Below are 23045 nucleotides of genomic sequence, written 5' to 3'. Positions count from 1 at the left end.
CTCGCCCCCTGCCCCCGACACTGGATGGAGAGTTCGGGAGAAGCTGTGAGGGTGCCCGGGAAAGCACCAGGGCTTCCCCTGATCACCGCCGGCGGTGCCCTCTCAGAAAGTCCGCGGGTGAGAAGATTCCAAGAGTCGCCCCCAGCAGCGTAGCTGGAGCGGCGCAAGTCTGAGCCCGGCCTCCGCCCCGCGGCGCTAGCCGAGGACACGCTCCGCCCCCTTCCCGTTCAGCCAATGGGTGCCCGGGCCGCGCGCCGCCTGTCTCCGCCTCTGCCAGGGAAACTTGAAAGGAGGAGAAAAGTTTGTACAGAGGTTGGAAGGGGGAGAGCGGAGCTCGAAACCCGGCAGCCAGAGAGGAAGATGAACAGCTCTAGGTCAGAGCCCCAGATTGCGTGGACCCCGAGCCACCCGCAAGACACCAGGAGCGGTCTCAGTGGCAGCCGCCAACGACGGTAGCCGTCCGTTCTGCCCTCGGCTGGGGAGGAGGGCGGCAGGAACCGAGGACCCACGCACCGTTCCACCTGCGCGCGCGGCCACACACCTGGACGCTACCTGCCGGTGGCCAAGACCTGCGGGCTCTACCAAGCGGGGACTCCTATTTGAAGGAAAGGGGAAAATTAAACAAAAAACCCAACACCAGTCTTCACTAACCCATCCGCTGCCCCTCCCGTTCGACAACTTTGTGAAAACTGACCACTCTGATCCCAGTTCCGGAAAATTGGCAGCCACGGAGACCCAGCTCCGAAAAAGCCTAAGGCTTAGTAAGTTCCACACTAAACCGGACGAGGCTGAAGGCAGATTGGGGGCAGGTCCAGGGATCTGAGGCCTGAGCCTGAGCGCCTACGGTGCTGCTACAACCGCGTCCACTAAAGGTAAGAGGGTGCAAGATGGGGTAGTGGTCATCGGGTAGACAGAGCAGGGGTCGGGTACTACCCCAGGAAAACTAAGAGAGAGAGAGCAAGCTTTCCAAATTATTTTCTATTACTTGATTTCTGTGAGAATTTTATCGACTCATAATCTTTCGGGAACAACACTAGGAGTCACTTTTCCCTTGAGATGGGTCTTGTTCATCTTGGCAATGGAGTGGGTTCGTTTGGGAGGAGGCGGCGGAGAGAATGGCAGTTATCAGCATCTAAATATTAATGTCAGTAGAGTGGTGCTGTTGGCAGGACGTATCGGGAGCCTGGGGATTTCGATAGCCGCAAGTCAGTCAGTGGCTACAGTCCAGAGAGTAAGATCAAGTTCCCTTGTCTCATCAGCAGAGTTTCTCGGGTAGGGATCTAACACCTTACAAGTAATAACTTCCGCGCACTGATCACTTTCCTGTCTCTTGCCATCCCTAGACCCAGCATCGTTCCGCGAGGCTGTGCACTGTCGACCACCATCATGTCAACGCCGGCGGTCAATGCATCCGCCTCCTCGAGTCCGGACCGTCTGAACAGCCCCGTTACCATCCCGGCGGTGATGTTCATCTTCGGGGTGGTGGGCAACCTGGTGGCCATCGTGGTGCTGTGCAAGTCGCGCAAGGAGCAGAAGGAGACCACCTTCTACACGCTGGTATGCGGGCTGGCGGTCACAGATCTACTGGGCACTTTGCTGGTTAGCCCAGTGACCATCGCCACGTACATGAAGGGCCAGTGGCCTGGGGAACAGGCGCTGTGCGATTACAGCACCTTCATCCTGCTCTTCTTCGGTCTGTCGGGTCTCAGCATCATCTGTGCCATGAGTATCGAGCGCTACCTGGCCATCAACCACGCCTACTTCTACAGCCACTACGTGGACAAGCGACTGGCCGGCCTCACTCTCTTCGCCGTCTATGCATCCAATGTGCTGTTCTGTGCGCTGCCTAACATGGGCCTCGGGCGCTCTCAGCTGCAGTACCCGCAGACCTGGTGCTTCATCGACTGGACCACCAACGTGACGGCGTACGCGGCTTTCTCCTACATGTACGCGGGCTTCAGCTCCTTCCTCATTCTCGCCACTGTGCTCTGCAACGTGCTCGTGTGCGGCGCACTGCTCCGCATGCACCGCCAGTTCATGCGCCGCACCTCGCTGGGCACCGAGCAGCACCACGCGGCTGCCGCCGCCGCGGTGTCCTCTGCTGCCTGTCGGGGCAACCCCTCTGCCTCCCCAGCCCTGCCGCGCCTCAGCGACTTTCGCCGCCGCCGGAGCTTCCGCCGCATGGCGGGCGCGGAGATCCAGATGGTCATCTTACTCATTGCCACCTCCCTGGTGGTGCTCATCTGCTCCATCCCGCTCGTGGTGAGTGGCCGGGCTCAGGCCCTGTTCTGCCCTTTTCCCTCATCCACCTCTCTCCGCCTGCTCCTTCCCTTCCCTCGGATTTCTGAATTGCGTCTTCTCCAAATAGGGGCTGGAACCCCCCACAGGGCCTCTCTGAGAAAGCCTCTGGGGAGGCCTTCTGAGTGCCCAATTTTGAGACTGGGAGAGGGGTGCCTTCCCCTATGTGCCCTGAAACTCTTTCTCCGAAAGCCTGGGTTCCTCCCCCTCCAGGGACAACCCCTACCTACCCCTTGGTGCTTGACATTAGTCCCCGATTGTCTGGGAACACACACCCCTCTCTCTGTCACCTGTGGAGGGAACATCTAGCCCAGTCCTCCACACTGACAACTTGCAGAGCCTGAAAACATCAGCGGTGATGATCTCTCTTGGAAACCATTTCTTAGGCCAGTGGGGCTTGGGGTGTTTTGGTTTATGTAGAGCTTTTGGTTTGGTTATGTTTCCTTAGGTAAAGTAGCATTTTAGTGCTAGAAGAGATAGCCAATGCTTTTGAGTCTTGCCTAACTCCTTCACCTCACAGAGGAAGAAGGGAGTGATTGCTGAGAATAATCTAGCAGAAACTACACAGTGAGCTAGGTTCCCTGCTCTTTACCATGCTGTGCCTGGGAGAACATTTTAATGCATACAAATTATAACTCTTGCACAGGGCATGGCCCAAACTCAGGTTCATTAGTTCTTTCTGCAGGCCAGGAAAGTAATATTTCTGAGGGGGCCAATTATGGTTTATATAAGTCAATGAATTTGAATACTCAAATAACCATGAGAGGTACAGTACCTTTATGGAGATTTTAGATGGTTTATAAGGTTTAGAGAGGATTCTTATTTATTGCCCAGACAAAATTCTATGGTTTTTGTGGCCCTTAGGCCATCAGACTCCAAACCCTGCTCCTATAGTATTGCATTCTCTCTCTTAGAACTTCTAATTTTGGCCTTTGTGCTGTATGTGTTAAAGTTTTGGTACACTTTATTTTCAGGACAACATTCTCTTTAAAGTTGCCTTTGGATTAAATTTTAAAATAAGCAGAAAGGTTCAAAGCCTACCTACTTCTCTATTTTTGCCTGTTATTAAGATGGAATGCACCAGTAACAGATAGGCAGGTGAACATAATTCTTTATCTAGTTTATCTTGATAAAGTTCTAAGTTCCTCCATCTCTCTAAATACTGCATTCCTGGAAATTACAAAACACCGACTCAAAAAAGAGATGACTACTCTTTCTTAGGCTTATTGGAAGCAAGAGGAAATACATGTAACGGGCTATTGTTCTTTCCTTTATTTTATTAATAGTGTACAGTATTATTTGATATAAAAATATTATATCTCTGATAAGTGACTGTAAATGGAAGGAACTTAGAGGTGGCTGGGAGCCAGCATACAGTAGCTTCTTGCCAATTGGTATAAACAGAAGTAAATATAATTGGCAGACGAGCCTTTAAGCCATTCCAGGACCCAGTGTAATTTACAGAGTGAAGTCACACTTGAGCCACATAAACATATTTTACTGTCTGTGATGGCAACTCAAGATCAAGTGAGCTTTTGTAAGAAAGCACTCTGCCCCTGCTAAGGTCTGGGTTCCTTGGCCTCTGCCTTATGTTTTGCAGAACAGTATATGACAAAGTGAGTGGTTGTTATTTACAGAACATCCACTTTAAGGAACTAAGGAATCAGAGCTAGGAGGTTAGCAACAAGCTCATACTTTTTAAATGTTTTGGTTGGAGGTGAGCATGTGAAGCTGATTCCTGCAAATCCACGGATACAGGGTTTTCCTCCATCATCACGAGAGGCCTTCTATTATAGACTGACAGTAGACTTGGCCCTAAAGTATAGGACCATTTATGACAAAGCCTTTGAAATTATTTGAGGACAATAAGTTGTTGTACTTGTATTTATGGTCTGCAAATTAACCATAGTTTAATCTAACAAAAAAAAATGTCAAGTCTGTAGAAAGTCAGTAATAGATAGTAGATATTAAGTAATCTCAACCTGAACATTGAAACTGGCTCAGTTAAGAAGTAATCATGTTAGTCAAGAACTTACATAGATTTTGTGAAGTAAGGAAGCTTACAAATCGTAGTGGCTTAGTTTTTAGCCTTAAGTTTTGACTACTGAAAACTAATTCCAGAATCAGTTTAAATGTAAATGATTAAGTAATGGGATATTATATTATTACCCATCCACCCACGCACACTTCAGCAATTAAAGAATCAAAAGGGAAACATCCACAATTACAGTCCTCCTTGGCTTATTTTTGCAACATTCTTTTTCACCTTTCTCATAATGTAATTTAAGATTAAAGCTTCTAAACTCTCTGGCAGTTAAAGCAGCCGGCTCTATTTTCAATTGCAGGGAAACTAATGAAGCATCAATTTTAACTTTTATCCAATAAAGTTTTCGCTAAACCTATCTGAGGAAAAATCAAATCCTTTGAATCACTTGGAAAGGTTACCTACCAGGGCATATATAGTTTCTTTTTAAAATCTCAAGGAAATTTGAAAGCTTGACACAAAGTAGGAGAGAACTATGTAGCCACTGGAAAGCAGCCAAGTTTCTGTCTTTGGGACACCAGGGAAGAAAAAGCTACAGTGGCTCTCAGAGGGTGTGTGACACTGAGTTTAGTATAAAAGGTAGATGTCAGTCTGCTATCAAAAAATAAATGTTTTATAAATAGATCTGAGTCTGGAATGGAAATTTAAGAAAGGTTGGGGAATTCATTGTGCTGTGCAGAACCTACAAAATTGTCTGAAGTGAATCATAGTCAATGAACAAAAAAGGTAGAAAGTGGAAGTGAAATCCTTAGGAATATCAAATGTCAAGATTTGATAGGAAGGTGGTTCTTGTTATTTTGTCTTTTTGTCTATTTGTAATCAATCTTGTTGTTGTTTTTTTTAATTTTAATACAGGAAAAGCTGAATAAATGAAAGAGTACACTTAAGAAAAATAAAAGAGGATTGAATTCAGAAATGTGCAAGCAAGACAACTTCCTAACATCCCTGTGTTAAATGTTGCAGCTAGATCAATTTCTGCTACCTAATCTTGCAGTTACAGTACTAATGTTAAGATAATGATTGTAATCAAATATTTTGCCTCAGGGCTAAGCAATTATAATGTAGGATTTGGAAAGGCATTTTCCTTCATGCACAGGCAAGCCAAGGCCATATTTATTTATTTTCTTTTTTCTTACTCTGAATTAACAAGTATTCATCTCTATTGGGAGTGGAATGGTCAATTTGATTAATCTTCTGCTTGGGTGAGATAAAATTTAAGTCCTTAGGAAAATAACTTCCTGTGAGTATCTGTTTAGTTCCTTACTATAAACTAATTGTCTCTATAAAGACAAGCTACAGAGGTTGTCTTATCTACATATTTCCAAAGAATGTAATCCCCTTTTCTTTATCTTAAGCATACTTTATCATTTATTCAATTTTCCTGTGTTTAAAAAATCCTAAGACTGATTTCAAATAGAAGAACGGACAAAATTACTAGAAACTAGTTGATCATCAGCATTTGACCAGCAAAAGCTTATCAAAGCAGATGAAAACTGTATAAATAGATGCACTTTTTTATTTAAGGCAAACTGGAATCTCATTATAAAATAACTGATGAGATTTTAGGTGAGTAAGAATTACATTTGTAGGTAATAGAATAAGGCAGTAAATTTGGGTACAACTGCAGTAGAATTGAAAAGATTTGATTTTTTAAATAACTTTGGCTAAGAATAGCAATTTCTAGAAGCAAGTTTTTTAGTCATAACATTGCAGTTATGACAATTTCGTTGTCTGAAATTGCAGACCCAGTAGTAAGTAGCACCTTGAACACAGCAGAATAACACACAAAAAAGTGAGGTATTTCCACATCTGACATCTCATTTGAATCTTGTAAAAGCTCTGGGAAGAGAGTAGAGCATACTGTCCTTTTCCCGTCTCTGCACGTCAGCTTCCCTGGCTGCACATGAAGAATTTTTCAGTTGGGGCTGAATTTGTAGCTTAGTGGTAGAGCGCTCACTTAGCACACGTGAGGCATTGGGTTCAATCCTCAGCACCACATAAAAATAAACAAATAAAAGAAATGTGCTAGTGTCCATCTACTAAAAAGATATTTTTTTTAAAAAAGAATTTTTCAGTGAAACTTACTGGGTTGCTTGGGTGAATCTTAGTCAAATGCTCCTTTCACCACCCTTTGCTGACCTGTCAAGTCTTGGTTTCATTGAACTCCTACTAACAAGATATTTTTCTCCCAGAGCTGAAGTTATTCTTATACTCTTCTATTAAAATGTTGAAAATGAGAGTTTAAAAAATTTAGAAATAAATTTGCAATGTAGAGATTGACTAACAGAGATTAACTTGCCTGCAGTAAGTGTTCAGTTAGTGACCCAGAAGGAATGGGAAATGAGGTCTCTAATACCACCACAGAGTCAGAACTCTTTCCATGATCTTTCACTTCAAAAAAAAAAAAAAAAAAAAAAAAGGTAAAATCTTCTAGTAACAGCTGTGTCAATTCTGGACTCTTCACAAGGCAGTGAGTGAGATAACTGAGCACACACAGATAATTCCTTTTATGTTCTTGGAACAGACCAAGTAGCATGTGTGCACAAATCCGGTTACAGATCTTGGTATTTACTGGAAAGTACTACTATTTTGAAAATCAATTATTAAATTGTTCTGATTAAGATTTCAACATTCTTTTGTCAATTCAACATTCCCTGCAAACAGGTTGTTCTTAAGTAGAAAGTACATGTTTTTAATACCATGTCATTAACCACATCCTAAAGTTACCCCCTACCCACAGTTTTCAAATTAATGATCTATTCCACAGTGGCCAAGTGTCCCTATATAGGTTACAAGAAAAACAAAGAGAGCCAGCATATGTGTTCTATCCTGGGCACTGTAGTACACACTTCAACAACTTATGCACAAATTGTAAGAAGAACAGCCAGGATTTGAACAGAGGTTTGTTTGATTACAAAGCTCGGGCATTTACCTCTACAACATGTAGCCTCCCTTGAACTTTCCTCTCATTACACCTTGTGAATTTATCAAATCCTCTCCAAGTTACATTCCAATGCTCTTGAACCCTAAGCTCTAATCAGTCTCAGAAAGTTTGAAATATTTTCATGTATGCCAATATTAGTGAAAATCATGTGCACAAATCTGCAGCTACTACAGCTTTTAAAATTCACCTTTTAAAATTGGCTGAAAGTTGAGGTGTTGCTTGAGTTCAGTGAATTGTTTAGGATGTTTTTCCCCCCTCTGACTCAGAGGTTCTGTTTTATCATCAGCACAGTCTTCCAACACTAGAAACTGCCTGCACTTGTTTATTTGTGTAACATATAAGGCCCATTGGACATGAGTTCCAGAAAAGTTTTCACCTCCCTGCATGACATTGAAGTACTGCTGTAGATATTCCCATTCTAATCTGGGTTTCCCTCCCTTCAGGGAGAAAAAATCAAGTAGCCTTTAAAGTGATGCAGAAGTTGCTAAATTTATTCAAACATTACAAAATGCATGAACTTTTTGTTTTAGATTTTTCCCCCATGTCTATTTGAAGTAAACCTCCTTTGAGAATATTATGCAAAGTAAAACTCATCATTCATATTCATTCTTTTCAAATAATTTGACCCACTTTTAAGGATGCTTTTCCCTGAATTTAGAATTTTGTGTTTTATACCCATCCTTCTGCTACCCTGTGAACTCCCCTTTAGTGAGGAGACATTAAAAGCCAGGTTTAGCAGCTTGTACTAAATTGTAAGCTCTCCCCTGCAGCATTCCCTTCTGCGATAGTCAGAATTAATTATAGCTGTGGATGAAGTGAGGCACAGAAGTGATACTTTCCTTGCCTCTCATCACCTTTGACTGTGAACACCAATCATCAATTATTTTTCAATCCTCTAACTTTTCTAAAAGGTCACAGAAATTTAAAAATAAAATGCTAAGTCCTAATATTCCTTTAAATAGCTGTGAAATATCATCCCATCTTAACTATTCAAAAATTTTCCTCCTTTCAGTAGTAACCATGTTTCCTTTGAGGTTGTGGTAAAGAAGCAACAAGCAACATGACATGTCAATGTTTAAAATCTCAGAAATGCAGTATTCAGACTTGTCCAAGATTCTGGTCTGAAAGAATCTTGGAAATGGCTGTGCAAAATGCATCCTGGGGAGGAGGATGCTTCCTGTTACCAGACGCCGGGGTGGAGCAACACTGCCACCTAGAGGCACTAAAGTCTCAAGTCAACACAAACCCTGCCACACAGAGGACCTGACAATGACAGATATAGAAGTGTCATTTCTTTTAACCTTAGAAACATAATATGGGATGTGAGTAAAATATAGACCTCATGCATTTTACCATTGACTCCAATAGAAGGAAATAATTCTTAAGCAGAAATATAGGCTTGTAGAACAAAACAAAATAAAAAATCATGGAATTCATCTGGAACCTGGGGGCCCAGAACAGACAACAATGTGGGGGAACTCTGAGAAGAACCTTCAGGTCTCAGTAAAAAATACATCACCTGAGGAAAGTCTCAAGGGAACATTTAGTTCCCAGGTATCACTGAGGACCTCAATCAAGCTTCTGGAAAGAAGAAACCACAATGCTTTGTTTTACTAATTTTTGTGAAGATTTTTTTAAGAAATCAGTCAAGCTTTGTCTTGATATCATCATTTATCCCAGCATAATTCCTGCAAGTATTTTAAGAGAAGACTTCATATACTGCTATTCATTCTTTATTTAGCTGTCTTCCAGAGATCAAAATGATAATTTCATCTTACAGTCATTGGACCACTCTGTTTGAAGAATTTACAAGTCCATAATTCTTTATCTTAAATTTGTAGGGCCAGATGTGTTTCAGAATTCAGAATTTCAATCAGTTATTAGTATGTCATAAAATATGTAATCTTTCCATCAGAACTGGGAAAGTGCCCCTGGAACAAAACAGAAATATTCACTCTAAGATAAATAAATAAAACTAAAAATAGTATCATAGTCAGTTTGGATCAGATTTTGATGCCAAGTTTGGGTCAGGTTTTGCAACCAAGTAAGTTCCCAAAGCAAAACGAAGGAAGACCAACAAGATTTTCTTAATGAAGGATCAGTGGGCCTATAGCTGATTAAGATCTAAACTTCTGTTAAGGAAGAAATAGAAATATAGTCAAATGTCATTGATCTAGCATCATCCAGGAATGGTTTTCGTGTAAGTTGAATTCTGAAAATTAATGAAACTTATTTGAAACATTTTGAACTTCCATTTTTGTTTGTTTTGTCCACATTGTTGTAAATTTTTCTAAAATATCACCACCTTTTTCTGATGATTCATAACAACATGAATCGTTAATTATTATACTATATGGTAAAGGCAGCAATGTCCTGAAGTCTTGTTAAATTTAGAAATATTTGTTTCTAATTAATAGATATAGGCTCTAGGTATGCTCTTATGAGTTCCTTTTTCTCTTTTTTATGGTTTTTGTTTATATTTCCTAGCTTTAAGAATTGCTGGGACTAGGGTTGTAGCTTAATGGTAGAGCACTTGCCTAGCATGTGTGAGGTACTGGGTTTGATCCTCACTCAGCACCACATAAAAATAAATAAAAGTATTTTTTAAAAAAATAATTGCTTTTAACTTCTCCCTAAAACAATTACCAAAAGCAGGTAATACTGACTAAATAATTACTAAATAGATGGCAGCGATCTCAAAAACACATTTTATGTGAATTACAGATGAGATTTTTACATAAATGATCCCAGTGTGATTAGAAGATCTAGATTTTTTTAAAAAATTAAATTTGAGAGTATACACTTAACAAGTGCTTTTTCTAAGGAGCAAAATAATAGTTTTCCTTAAGTTTATACCAATTTATGCTTTTTTCAGTGAATCATTCAACATTCCTAGAAGCTAACATTATTTCATTCTTCATGACTTTGCACATGGAGCTATCCCTCTTTGAAAGTTATTTCCTTCCTTCTATATTTAGCAAATTCCTACTCATCCATCACAACTCAGGGCTTCCTTTCCTCCAGGAAGTGTGTCCTCCAGGTCTGGATTAGCTGAGCTCCCGCGTGCACACCTCTCTCATATCATTAAATCACTCCACAATAATAATTGATCCACTTTCCGGTCCTCTGGACTGTACATTACGCTCTGCCTTCAGAAAGTTTATGACATCTAGTACAACTTTTTGTCCCTAAAACCTACCATAATACATAAAACACAGCTCTCTGTAATGATTAAATGTTTAGCTGATTTTAAAAGTGAGTATCATATAAAATATATACAACAGCTGCTCGGATAGGGGAAATCAGTAGCTCTTGGAAAAAAAGAGATTTCATTAGAATGATGAAAACTTAAAAGCACTCACAGAAACTAAGTTAGCAAAATGCTTCACAAGGAGACTTCATTTGTCGTGGGACAACCAGCACCCCACCAGGGTAGTTTCCTGCTTAGAAGACTGAGAGCTGCCTGAGCAATAGAAAATCTGGAATAATTAGATAAAAGTAAGAGACAGAACCAGAAAATATATATATATATATATATATTTAAAGGAATCGGAGCACCTGATAGGTTTTCCAGCCTTGTTAGGAGCTGGAACTGAACAACTGAAAAATGGCTCCAATTCTTTATTTAAGTGAGAATCCATCAAAGGAAGAGATAAGGTGTCAGGGGGAGGAGTCTTGCTTCTCGGTGTGGCAGGGGTCTTGTAGTAAACAGGTTGATTGGCATCTTGGCAAGCCACACCCACCTCTGATTGGCAGTGTTTCCAGTGGGTCACCCCCATTTCCTGTGCTGTGCTGAACTTAGAGGCAGGTAGGAAGTCACATGTACTGGGCAGTCTCAAACCAGCAGGGTTGCCCCTGGGAGTTCCCAGATACCAAACTTTCCTGCCGAGTGGCTTCCGTGTCCTTTTTAGTTCACACACAGTTCACGGATGACTCACGGTATTTATTCATATATTTCGTGCACATACATTGCTTTTTTGTACACCGTCTTTGATCTACGTAAGATATTCATAAGATTCTTACAAAATATTTATTTATATTAACTCCAAACAAATGTAATTGCATTTTTGCAATTACCGGTTATTCTGAGGTTCAGTGTGTAAACTGCCCTTTTCTTGGAAGTTACTAACAGAAGAGAGCAGCTACCTCATGTTGCTACCAAAGATATAGCATTTAAGTGTTTTCTCGGTTGCTTCATTATAAAATCTACATGTGGGCATCTCGTTTATGCAGGTGCGTGTATTCATCAACCAGTTGTATCAGCCAAGTGTGGTGAGAGAAATCAGCAAGAACCCAGATTTGCAGGCCATCCGAATTGCTTCTGTGAACCCCATCCTGGACCCCTGGATATACATCCTTCTACGAAAGACCGTGCTCAGTAAAGCCATAGAGAAGATCAAATGCCTCTTCTGCCGCATCGGTGGGTCCCGAAGAGACCGCTCCAGACAACACTGCTCGGAGAGTCGGAGGACGTCTTCTGCCATGTCCAGCCATTCCCGCTCCTTCATCTCCCGGGAGCTGAAAGAGATCAGCAGCACATCTCAGACGCTCCTCTACCTGCCAGACCTAAGTGAGAGTGGCCTTGCAGGCAGGAATTTACTTCCAGGCGTGCCTGGCATGGGCCTGGCCGAAACAGACACCACCTCACTGAGAACTTTGCGAATATCAGAGACCTCAGACTCCTCACAGGGCCAGGACTCGGAGAGTGTGCTACTGGTGGATGAGGTTGGAGGAAGGAGCGGGGATGGGCCCGCTCCTAAGGGTAACTCCCTGCAAGTCACATTTCCCAGGGAAACACTGAACTTATCTGAAAAATGTATATAGTAGCTAGGGAAAGACAGCACTGTTTCTGGAACCGTCTAAAATCCTGTGCAATAGACACATTAAGAGTTGAGCTGTGCTCCGAAGAGCTGCTTTCATCCGTGACTCACAGTAGAGAACAGTCAGGCTCTAGAGCACTTTTCAAACCATCAAGCTGATTCACCTGTGTTCAGGGGCCTGCAGCACGTTGGTTGCCACCCTGCTAGGACACAGGACTACAGCCACAACTTGATGGCAAGGAGGAGATACCCTCAGTTTTGTGACTGGATGGGAGGATGGCAGAAGTTATGCTATTTTCATAACATCAAGAGCTTTCTGTCTGGCACACAGCAGAGGCCCAGATACCAGAAGGGCTCTATTTTAATAAACTATGAGGACTACTACCTTATGGCTGATTTAAATGTCTCACTAAAGCATGAAATGTGAATTTTTATTGTTGTAAATATGATTTAAGGTATTTAAAGTATTTTCTTCTCTATGAGAAGGTTTATTGTTGATACACGGTATAATAAAGTTATGATAACCCCTCTCCTCCCAGTGTAACCAGCTAAAGTTGAAGATGTTAGATTTTTCTTTTTCCGTAAAGAAGTTCAGGCCAAAGTGTCAAAAATAGATATAAAATTTTTGAAGAAAGAGTTTAGTATTGACAAAGGAATAAAGAAAACACATCCTTTAAGATGTGAAAATTATTAGTCCAAAATATTATTATTTCCAAACTATGTATAATAGTGGAAATTATTTTAGTGACATTACACTTATTTATCCAGAAAGCTGTGAATTCAAGAGAACCTGACACGCTAGGAAATTCAACTTTTGTTTCCACTAACTGATACTTTTTAAAATATAAATTTTTAAGTGTTTACCCATAATTGAAATGTATGATATAAAAACTCTAAGCAGTTTGTTTTCCCCCTAAAAGTGTGCATAGTTTTGCTTGCCTAAGAAATGACCTAGAATATCCTTTAAAATATAAGACAAGTTGCACCCTAAAGATTTTATTTTGAGATGTAGTTAAATTCGTCTTTTACATGTGTCAAAAAAGTGTCATATGGTTGTATTGGGCACATAAAGATCACCTTCTAATAGTTTGGTGTAGTACCCAGTGATGCTGTACATGTATTTGAAGGACCTTCCTAAAGAAATATTAAGCATGTTTTGTTGCTTAAAGTGTTTTTGTGAATTGCTTGGTTGTGATTAAATTCTGAGCCTAATATTGATATGGTTTTAAGAAGTAGTTGTACCAACTGAAATTATTTGGGGGATTATAATAAATAAATGCATTCCAGCTGAGTTCCATATCCTCAATTTTGGAAATTGTATGGTCTTCATTTCAGGACTTCTACATCCTTTTAAACAGAATTTTTTTTAATGTTAAATTATCCTGAAGAAGTTGCAAGAATATTACAACGCCTCAAATCCACTTAGTAGAGAATAGATTTAGAAAACATGATCCAAGGGATAAGTGTACACAAGTTCAACAGTTTACATGGGTGGCGAGTGAGATAGTGTTATGCTCTAAAAGCTGCATGTAAAGTACTCAAATGGTTATTACAAAAAATGAGCACAAACTTTTGTTCCTATTTGCGATTTCTCTAGATCAGTGCTTCTCCAATTTCAGTCTGCATGAGTCATCTGGAGAGCATAGGAAACACACACATGGTTTCTGATTCAGTAGGTCTGAGGTATCAACATTTTTAAAAAGCTCCTGGGTGATGTCAATGCTGCCGGTCTTAGGGTACACTTCAAATGGGAATGATCCCTCGGAATGAGGTCATGATTTTCTCTTGGCAAGTTTTTAAAGATATTTTTTAATGATGTCAGAAAAATAGGCCTGTCATCTTCACAGATCTACCAGCACAGTGATTCTCTCTGAGGTAGGGATGATTCAAAAAAGGAGTAAGCAGCCTCAACTTCTAAAAATGTCCTATTTTACTTGTGGAGAAGGATTTTGTTTTGTCTGAAAACAAAATCCTTTTGAATGGCATCAGAGACAACACCTAGATTTATATACAAGTGAATACATACATATCCATCACCCATGATCATGGGGAAAAACCAAAGCCCCACTCATATGAGTTAGAACTATTAATACTCAAGACACAATTTCATTCATCTTCACTTCAGGTTCACCATCTGGGGCAATGATTTGGTTTAATCTTTTTAACTAAAATATTCATACATTATAAGAGTTATAAAAGTATACACCTTTAAAATATTTTAGCAATGTTCCCAAAATTAGGCAGCTATCACTGCTAATTGCAGAACATCTTCATAATCTCAAAAAAGAAATCACATGCCCACTTATAGCCAGTTCCTCTTTTCCTCTCCCCAAGGCCCTAGCAAACACTCTATCTCTATGAATTTGTCTATTCTGCATATTTTTAAAAATATTTTTTAGATGTAGTGGACGCAATAATCTTTATTTTTATGTGGTGCTGAGGATTGAACACAGTGTCCCACGCATGTGAGGCAAGTGCGCTACCACTGAGCTACAACCCCAGTTCATATCCTTCATATTTTATATTTTTGTGTCTAGCTTTTTTCTGTTAGAAAGATTCCAAGATTCACTAAAATTGCAGCATGAATCAGTACTTTAGTTCTTTTTTGTGGCTGAATTGTATCCCATGGAATGGATATATATTTTGTTTATCTATTGGGCACTGGGTTGTTTTCACTTTTGGGGTATTGTGAATAATGCTGCTAGGAATGTTTTTGTATATGAGATTTTGTATGAAAATATTTTCAATTTTTGGCATATACCTGGGAGCGAAATTGCTGGGATATGGTAACTATAAATTCAACACTTTGAGGCAACATCAAATTGTTTTCTCATGTAACTGTACCATTTTACATCCCCACCAGCAATGTCCAAGGGTTTCAATTTTTCCATATTCTTCTCAACACCTGTTATTGTATTTTTTTATTACAGTCATTCTATGGGTATGAGGTAGTATTTCATTGTGGTTAGATTTACATTTTCCTGATGACTAATGATATAGAGAATGTGTTCACATCCTTATTGGCTATTTGTATATCTTCTTTGGAGAAATGTCTATTCAAGTCCTTGGTCCACTTTTTAATTGACTATATGAGCCAATTGTTGCATTAACATTTGCTTTAATTAGCTAAGGCTGCCACAATGAAATACCACTGGCTGAATGGCTTAAACAATAGAATTTCTGTTCTTACAGTCCTAAAGATCAGAGTCTAAGATAAAGATGAGGGCAGGTTGGTTTGTCTTGAGGCCTCTCCCCTTGGCCTACAGATGGTCACCTTCTCACTGTGTCCTCATATGGCCTTTGCTGTGTGTGTACATCCCTGGTATCTGTGTCTCCCTTTTTGTATCTCTCTGTCTCTCTCTGATATGATACCAAATGAACTGGATACCACCTCATGCTTACAATCTCATTTAACCTTAGTTTCTTCCTTAAGGGCCTTAGCTCCAAATACAGTCATATTGAGGGTTACAGTTTCAACAAATGAATTTGAGGACACATAATCCAATCCATTTTACTGCTGAATAAAAGCAAAGCCAAGGGAAAAGTCTTGTTCAGTTGTCTATTTCATAATTATTTGTAAGACTTAACTTCTATGTAATGCAAAGCTTATTTTGTGGTTGTTCATGATGATGATGATGATGATGATGATGATGATGATGACTGTTGTTTTTTGTTGTGGGACACTTATTCAGACTTTTTATAGAGCCTCAGATTTTCTGTACAGGAAAGTTCTGATTGTCTAGTAGCTGGTATTGAATCTAACTGGGTCACAATAGGCTATGATGGACAGGAAGGTAATTTTAACACCATCTCATAATCTGAGACCATCTCCACTGGGTCAAGTATGTTAGAAAAGGTAATGAGATTGCTAGTGGTACTTTGACCAGCAGAATCAAGAGTCTTTTCCAAAATAACCACTAGCCCTCTCCACAAACTTTCTGTTGGAGCCACAAACACAAAGGCCATGGAAAAATGTAAACACAGTAATATTTACTGTTATCTGTGTCTTTTGGCCTCAAATGTTAATGCAGAAAAATCCATATTACACAAAATACTCATTTTTCCAAACCTCCTTGTACTAGTGTCGTCAGAAAAAAATAAGCCATGATATTTACTCTCTTTCACCACTCCCTTTACCTCATCCCTTTCTCCAACAAAACCCAAACCTGAGTCTAAGACCCTGTGATCATTATCTGACTGCTCTCCAGGTGTGTAAGAAATGGAACCAGGTTTTTAAAAGGAGATGGCAAGGGAGAGCATTTGACCATATGGCTTAGCATGGATTGCCCTGGGCATAGCTAAAGCTTTAGTTCCAGGATAGAAGCACCTTAGAAGAAAGGAAGGGTGGGGGAGGGAAGGAGGGAGGGAGGGAGGAAAGGGGGGGTAGGTCTCTGGTCCATATATCAACAATTCTACCATTCATTCATTCCCTTTCCTGGCCATACACTCTAATAACCACCATGAAAGAGAAGAACAGAACACCAAACAATTCTATGTCCTAAGGGGGAAAAAATTTTTTTTTGAGTCAGGGTCTTGCTATGTTGCCCAAGCTGGTGGTCCCAAACTCATGGTCTCAAGCAATCCTCCCATTTCAGCCTCCCAAGTAGCTGGGACTATAGACGTGTGTGCCACTGCATCTGTCTGTCCTAAGAACTTTTAGTAACAGCAACTCCACTCACTAGATCTGAACAGTGATGTAAGTTTTTTTTTTCTTTCTTGAGAAAGGGTGAAACAGGACTCAATATAAAGGAGAAGCAAAGAGAATTCTAAGAATGATTTGGGAGTAACCATAGATTTCTTAGTACACAAGAAGCACAACCATTTAAAAAAAACCCTATAAATTGGGCTTCATCAAAGTTTTAAATGTCTGCTCTTTAAAAGGTATTATAAAGAAAACAAAGGGAAAAATTATCTCAATATATAAATCCCAAAAATAACTTTTATCTGATATAAAAAATTCTTATAACTCAATAACCAAAATTAAAAAGACAAAATATTTGAACAAAAGAAGACACAAAAATGTTAAATAAGCCTATGAAAATATGCCTTGCATAATCAGAGAAATGCACATTAAAATCTCAATGAACTACACATTCATTCAAGTTGCTAAAATTAAAAACACTGACAATATCAAACATTAACATAGATGTGAAGCAATTGAAACTTCTTTAATAAACTGCTGGTAGAAGGCAAAATGCTTTGGAAAACAGTTCAGCATTTCCCTCTAAACTGTCACATATACTTATCCTAAGACTCAGCAATTCCATTTTGTAAGCATTTACCTAAGACAAATAAAAATGTATGTCCACTACACAGAACTGTGATCTATGTGCACAGCAGCTTTATTCATAAGAGAGAAAAACTTGAAACAACCTAGATGTCCATCAACAGGAAGAGCTAAACAAATTGAAACATATTCATACTGTAGAATACTAAGCAATAAATGGGAACATTATTACTTATATACACAATAACACAGATGAAATCTCAAAAAATGCTGAACAAAGACAACTCAGATACAAAGAGTACATGTTATATGATCTATTTATTTGAAAGTCTAGAAAAATGAAATCTAATTTATAGTCACACAAAGCAGGTTAAGTAGTTAAACAGGGCTGGCTGTTAGAGGAGAGGGGAAATGACTGCAAAAAAGCTTTAGAGACCTTTTTGGTGATGGGACATAAATTTCCTCTTAATAGTGACAGGGCATTTGTTTACATTTGTCAGCTCACCAAACTGTAAATTAAAATGGTTGTATTTCATTATGTTCAAATTATATTAATTTAAGAAAGTTGACAGGAGTAGGAAGAGGATACCATAATTCATTTCATAGTCTTCCCTTCCAATTAAATGTACGTTCTATATTGTGGTTTATCCTTGTACTAAATAAGTAGACCTTGTAAATATCCTGAAAAAATTTTTAAGTTGCCTTATAACTAATATTACTCATTTTTAATAAAATTTCCATAATTGAAAAAAATGAAATAAGCCAAGAATTTCCCCATTCATTTATACTAAATCTCATTTTTACTTTGAAATAAAATTTTTGTGGGAGGAGTAGGGGGGATAGGAAGTGCAGCAGAATAGATTAGACATTATGATTGATGTATGTACATTCCATGTATGTATTATATGTCAAAATACATTCTGCTGTCATGTATGACTAAAAAAAATAAAAATAAATTGTATGGCAAAAAAAAAAAAGAAATAAAATTTTTCTTAAGAGTTTTGAGTGAGTCATTTAAAATAATCCATGTCCCCTCATGGCCTCTTGAAGCACTTGAGAGAAAGTCAAATAGGAGGAGAGTGAATATATCAGATTTACTGCTGAAGATAAATGATATAATAAGTTAAATGATATAATTTAGGTCTGTGCCAACAACGGCCACCTCATACTGCACCCAAAATTAAAGATAACCTGCTCTAAAAGCCATGCACAGTTCTGCAAGCATGACTATCCCCTTGCAGAGAGGCAGACACAGCCACAAGGTTCCCAAGGCTGAGAACAGGTATGACAAACCCAAAGAAGGGAGAAAGGTATGTGAATGTCACTTCTTTATCCCAAATTCCCTCCTCTCCAAGGGAGGTGAGAAGAGAACAGAATTCTTTGGTTAATGAACATCCTAAGAAGCACTGTGTAAAGAAGCCATCCCTTTCTGCCTTCCAACCAGTGGAGAGGAGTGTTTCTCAACTTTTCTTCCCTGTCAGCATATACAACAGATGAAATTCACATGTAATCAAATTAAGACAGGATTCATGTATGGTATTCTAACTACAGGACCATTGTTTCTCTCCCATTCAAAGTGGCCATAATTAATTGCAAGTGACTAAGAGACACAACTTTAGGAATTACCTCCGTTATTTCACTTTAGTTTACTTTGGTAAGGAGGTAACCAATTTACAGATTTCCATTATTTCATTATTGGTGTAAGAAATCTGACTATCTCAATACTATTGATATGCCATCAATTATAAAATATATCTTCAGTTTAATAACTTCTTAGAAAAGAATACATTTAATATGCCTATTGATTTGAAGATAATTACTTCTGGGACTATGGTTCTTGTGTCAACTCACAACTCATTTACATACATATTACATCATGAAATCACAACTCAGAATGACTGGACCAGTATCAATTTAGAAGGGCTCTGATTCAAGGAAATTTAAAATGATTAATAATTTTCTAACTTCTGGGAAAGGCACTGAAGTAAGTTTTTGGATCATGTAAAGTACAGTTCTTCAAAAAGATAAGGCTATACTATTCAGTTATAACACTAGTTTTCTGAGATACCTTTTTATTTTGTGTCTTCATTATAATTTTGCATATATATTCAATTTTTAAAATTTGCATACTTAAACCACTACCATCCTATTTTGTACAAAGGCCCCAGCTTCAGTAGGCCTAAGTTCTGTGAAGGGTGCTCTGCATGACTTTTCAATGTTTTATGCAGTATTTCTTAGCATATTTAAGATAAATACAATCTAGGAGCCTGTTTTCCAGAGAATAACAGAAATCCCATGTTATCAGGCATGGTCTGGATGTGAAGTTTTCTAACTATTGAGTGTCTACGGCACACAACTTTCAAACAAGAATAATAAAATTATATTCACTGTAATTTGAACCATAGACAGTGCTGTTTTAGGAAATAGACATCAATAATTATAGCACTATCACAAACATTTTTCTCAGGGTTCATAAAAATTCATCATTATAACCAATAAGCCTGGTAAACTTTTATGCATCAGTATTCACATCCTTAAAAATAATGAATCCATTTTTCTCTCCATGCATGGAAAAGTTTTAGCTAAAATAATCATCTTTGGGGGCCTAAAGAAATTAGTAGCCTTCCTCCCTCCATAACTGTTGTTTTTTTCTCCTCCACTTTATGTCTAAACTTGGTAAAGAAGAGAATAATCTGGCCTGCCAAGGCCAACACAGAGGAGAACAGATTCTTTAATAGTCTAGTGACCTGATGTACTCCATGCTGGGTTGTACCTCTTTTGAAGTTGAGGTACAGACTTTGTGCTAAGAACAATCTCCAATTAATAACCACCTGTCCTAAAAAATTGAAAGTAGTGACTTCTCACTTTCAGATAAGGAAAGATCATGGAGTTCTTTCTTAAAATCAGAGGAGACAGGTTAAGTATCTCCAAACTAATGCAATTTTTTCATAGAAATAGCTAGCATTTACTGAGCACTTCATGTATGAGGAAACATGCAAGATGCTTACTATATATTACTTTCACATAAGAAGTAAAATCAATCAAATTTTTCAAAAGCTAACAACATAAAATGGGGAAATCTTCAAAATTCAGGAAAAAAACTATTTATTCACATATTTCACAATAAACAAATATCCATTGCACAAAACAACATACCAAATGTTGACAAATCACTTCTCTAGTACCCACCTCCCTTTGAGAATATTCCTTATTAAACAAAATAAAATAAGTAATATTTTTATCATTCTAAAACTCATCTCTTTAACCAGGGCTTTTTGATGATATAACCTAGGGGAAAACTATAATACTTTTTAAGGCAAGTGTTGATTTCTCTAACTCTGAAAAAGAAAATAGGCTTTCTTCTACTAGAACAAAAATTTTAAAAATGGAATTCTCACAAAAATGTAGACCATTATTCACATGCTCCAACAGTGTTAGGTAAGATTACACAAAAAGTAGCTAACTCTCATCTCTAAAAGATAAAATTAATTTTATGCCAATAATATCTTCCTGAGTGTCACAATAATAGTTCCCAACAGTCCTATAGGGTTGTACAGCAATATATAGTATAAAAATAATCATATTAACAATGATAGTACTGATTTACAAATGTGTTCTTTCAACAAACAACTTCTTTAATACATCCTCACATTCATGAGATTATACCATAAATCACATTCCAGTGTCTATGTATTTTTTGTTTAACTTGTTCATTCACTGGCATTTTAACAATATCCCTACTGTTTTATTTTTAGAAAGATATGGTATATATTTAAATTTTAATTGTTTTTCATTTCACTGAATAGTTCCAAAAGATATTTGGAAAAGTAATTCTAAATCATCAGCTGGAAAGTCGCAACCAACAAATATTCTCGGGGCTTTTTAAGCATCTAAAAACAAGGAAAAGAAATTTGGGTTTTGATTGTGATAATTTTGGAGCACAATTTGTTATGACACATCTGTAACCATAACAATGAAAATAATAAAACCATCATTTTGACATTTATCAGTATTTCACACATCTAAGAAGACAAATGCCACTGATAGTACTTTAAAGTCAAAACAGAAGTACACATCTGAATTAAAAGCATCAAGAAAATGTTCAGAATGTACACATTTGCACACATTTTCAGATAAACTTTCAAAAATTTCACATATTACCAAATGGTAATTTTGAATCAAAATGAATGTCAAAAATATTCAAGCTTTGTGAAGACTTACTTTAGTGAAGCAGGAAAAATGGAAGAGTGAAGGGTAACAAGCATCATATCTCTAAGAGGGAAAGAAATCACACACTGCCTTTATCATAAAGCAAAAGTCAATAAGTCAACATTTTTAAAACAATGGCCACCAAGTTAGTCACTATTCAAGAATATACTTCTCAAGTTGAGTCCTTAAGAATGTATTCATTCAGATTTAAAACAAACTAAGTTTATCAATCAAAACATATTTCACTCAGAATTCTAATTTTAAGAAGCATAAATTGTAACTTATCAAGGCATAGTCCAAACACTATAATTCTACCATTTAGTTTTTATATTCATCTGAAAAACTTATTATACAAACAGTAGTTCTGCCTTCTTTCTCCAGAGTAAATGTCCCTAATGTCTAAACTTTAAGTTGCAATCAAAAAGATTCAAATAACTCCTTTCTGCATATTGCTTCATCGGGCTTTGATAAAAACAGAGCCATCTGGTGGGGTAGCACCATCCTCCTTCTCAGTTACAGTCTCAACAGTCCCAGAAGCTGACACAATAACCATTGTTTTATTTGCTGAAACTGTCTTCTGTTTTTCAGCAATAGCTGCACAAACAGCAACAATCTCATCGCTTTCAAAGTCATAGTCAGGAATTGACTTTGGTGAAAAATGTGTTCCTTCAGATGGTGCTTCACTTTTCTTAATCCTCTGTGCTACCTTCTGCTGCTCCTGAAGTGTTCTTGCCCAAGAAAGGTCTTCTTTCCATAGTTCAGGGTTCATTGGATAGATATGAAGGGCTACCTGAAAACTTCGAATTGCCTGGAAAAAAAAAGGTGAAAGTTTTTCATTTATTTTGTTTCTAAAATTCAGTATGTTTACTATATCTCTGAGAGTGTAAGTATACTGATTGACACCTACACATACATAATGCATTATTTTAATGTATCAGAACATTAAGGAGAGAAACTGGGGCTTTGTTCTAACCACTGGATGATTACAGTAGAAAAAAATTATAGAGTATGAAAGAAAGTAACTGATACAATGCTGATGGACTAAACACCAGTAAAACAGAGTTACAAAAGTTCATGACAAAGCAAATATAAAATATAAATTAAAACAAATTTTAAAAAATAAAATAAAAATATTGAACAATGAATAAATTATAAATAAATTGCTTAAAAAACTGCAATCTGAAAACCTCTCTTTTTTGATAGTTTTTTCAATTATTCACATTTAATATTATTATTGATTTGGTTGTATTTGCATTTGTCATTAAATTTTTGATTTCTAAAAAAATTATACTGTTTTATTGTGTGTACATATATTATAATTACACAATTATGTATAATTATAATGTGCCAATAAAGGAAAAAAAGAGATGCACTTAGTACCATTGATAGTAAATTTCACATAATGACTATTTTATTTTCATAAGTTTCTACCCTTCCCCACTTTCCCCTAAGTCCAGCAACTTTTCAGTTTAAATATTTAGCATCATTTATCTCCCATATTCT

The 23045-nt window shown here is 38.0% G+C and overlaps 2 protein-coding genes across 7 annotated transcripts in view; one reads left to right on the top strand and one right to left on the bottom strand.

Annotated features, from left to right (window-relative positions):
* The first annotated feature begins 328 nt into the window (after positions 1-328).
* Positions 329-13396, top strand: Ptger4 (prostaglandin E receptor 4). Of its 2 annotated transcripts, none has more exons than XM_026410239.2 (3): positions 329-761; positions 1344-2262; positions 11520-13396. In XM_026410239.2, the coding sequence occupies exons 2-3, from the start codon at positions 1387-1389 to the stop codon at positions 12108-12110; spliced, it is 1467 nt and encodes a 488-aa protein (XP_026266024.1). In that variant the 5' UTR covers positions 329-761; positions 1344-1386; the 3' UTR covers positions 12111-13396. The 2 variants fall into 2 exon arrangements, with proteins under 2 accessions (XP_026266024.1, XP_026266022.1); XM_026410237.2 differs by having other exon boundaries at positions 329-872.
* A 7161-nt stretch (positions 13397-20557) lies between these two features.
* Ttc33 (tetratricopeptide repeat domain 33) overlaps positions 20558-23045 on the bottom strand; it is a 51553-nt gene continuing 49065 nt past the window's right edge. For all 5 annotated transcript variants that reach the window (XM_077800098.1, XM_026410235.2, XM_026410234.2 and 2 more), the window contains one exon: positions 20558-22350. In XM_077800098.1, the coding sequence (XP_077656224.1) occupies positions 21997-22350 (354 nt within the window). In that variant the 3' untranslated portion in view covers positions 20558-21996. The remainder of the gene's footprint in view (positions 22351-23045) is intronic.

The sequence above is a fragment of the Urocitellus parryii genome, chromosome 1 (assembly GCF_045843805.1).
Source record: "Urocitellus parryii isolate mUroPar1 chromosome 1, mUroPar1.hap1, whole genome shotgun sequence".
In the NCBI taxonomy this organism is placed as follows: domain Eukaryota; kingdom Metazoa; phylum Chordata; class Mammalia; order Rodentia; family Sciuridae; genus Urocitellus; species Urocitellus parryii.
The sequence above is the reverse complement of the archived record's forward strand: the minus strand, read 5'-3'. Positions and strand labels throughout refer to the sequence as shown.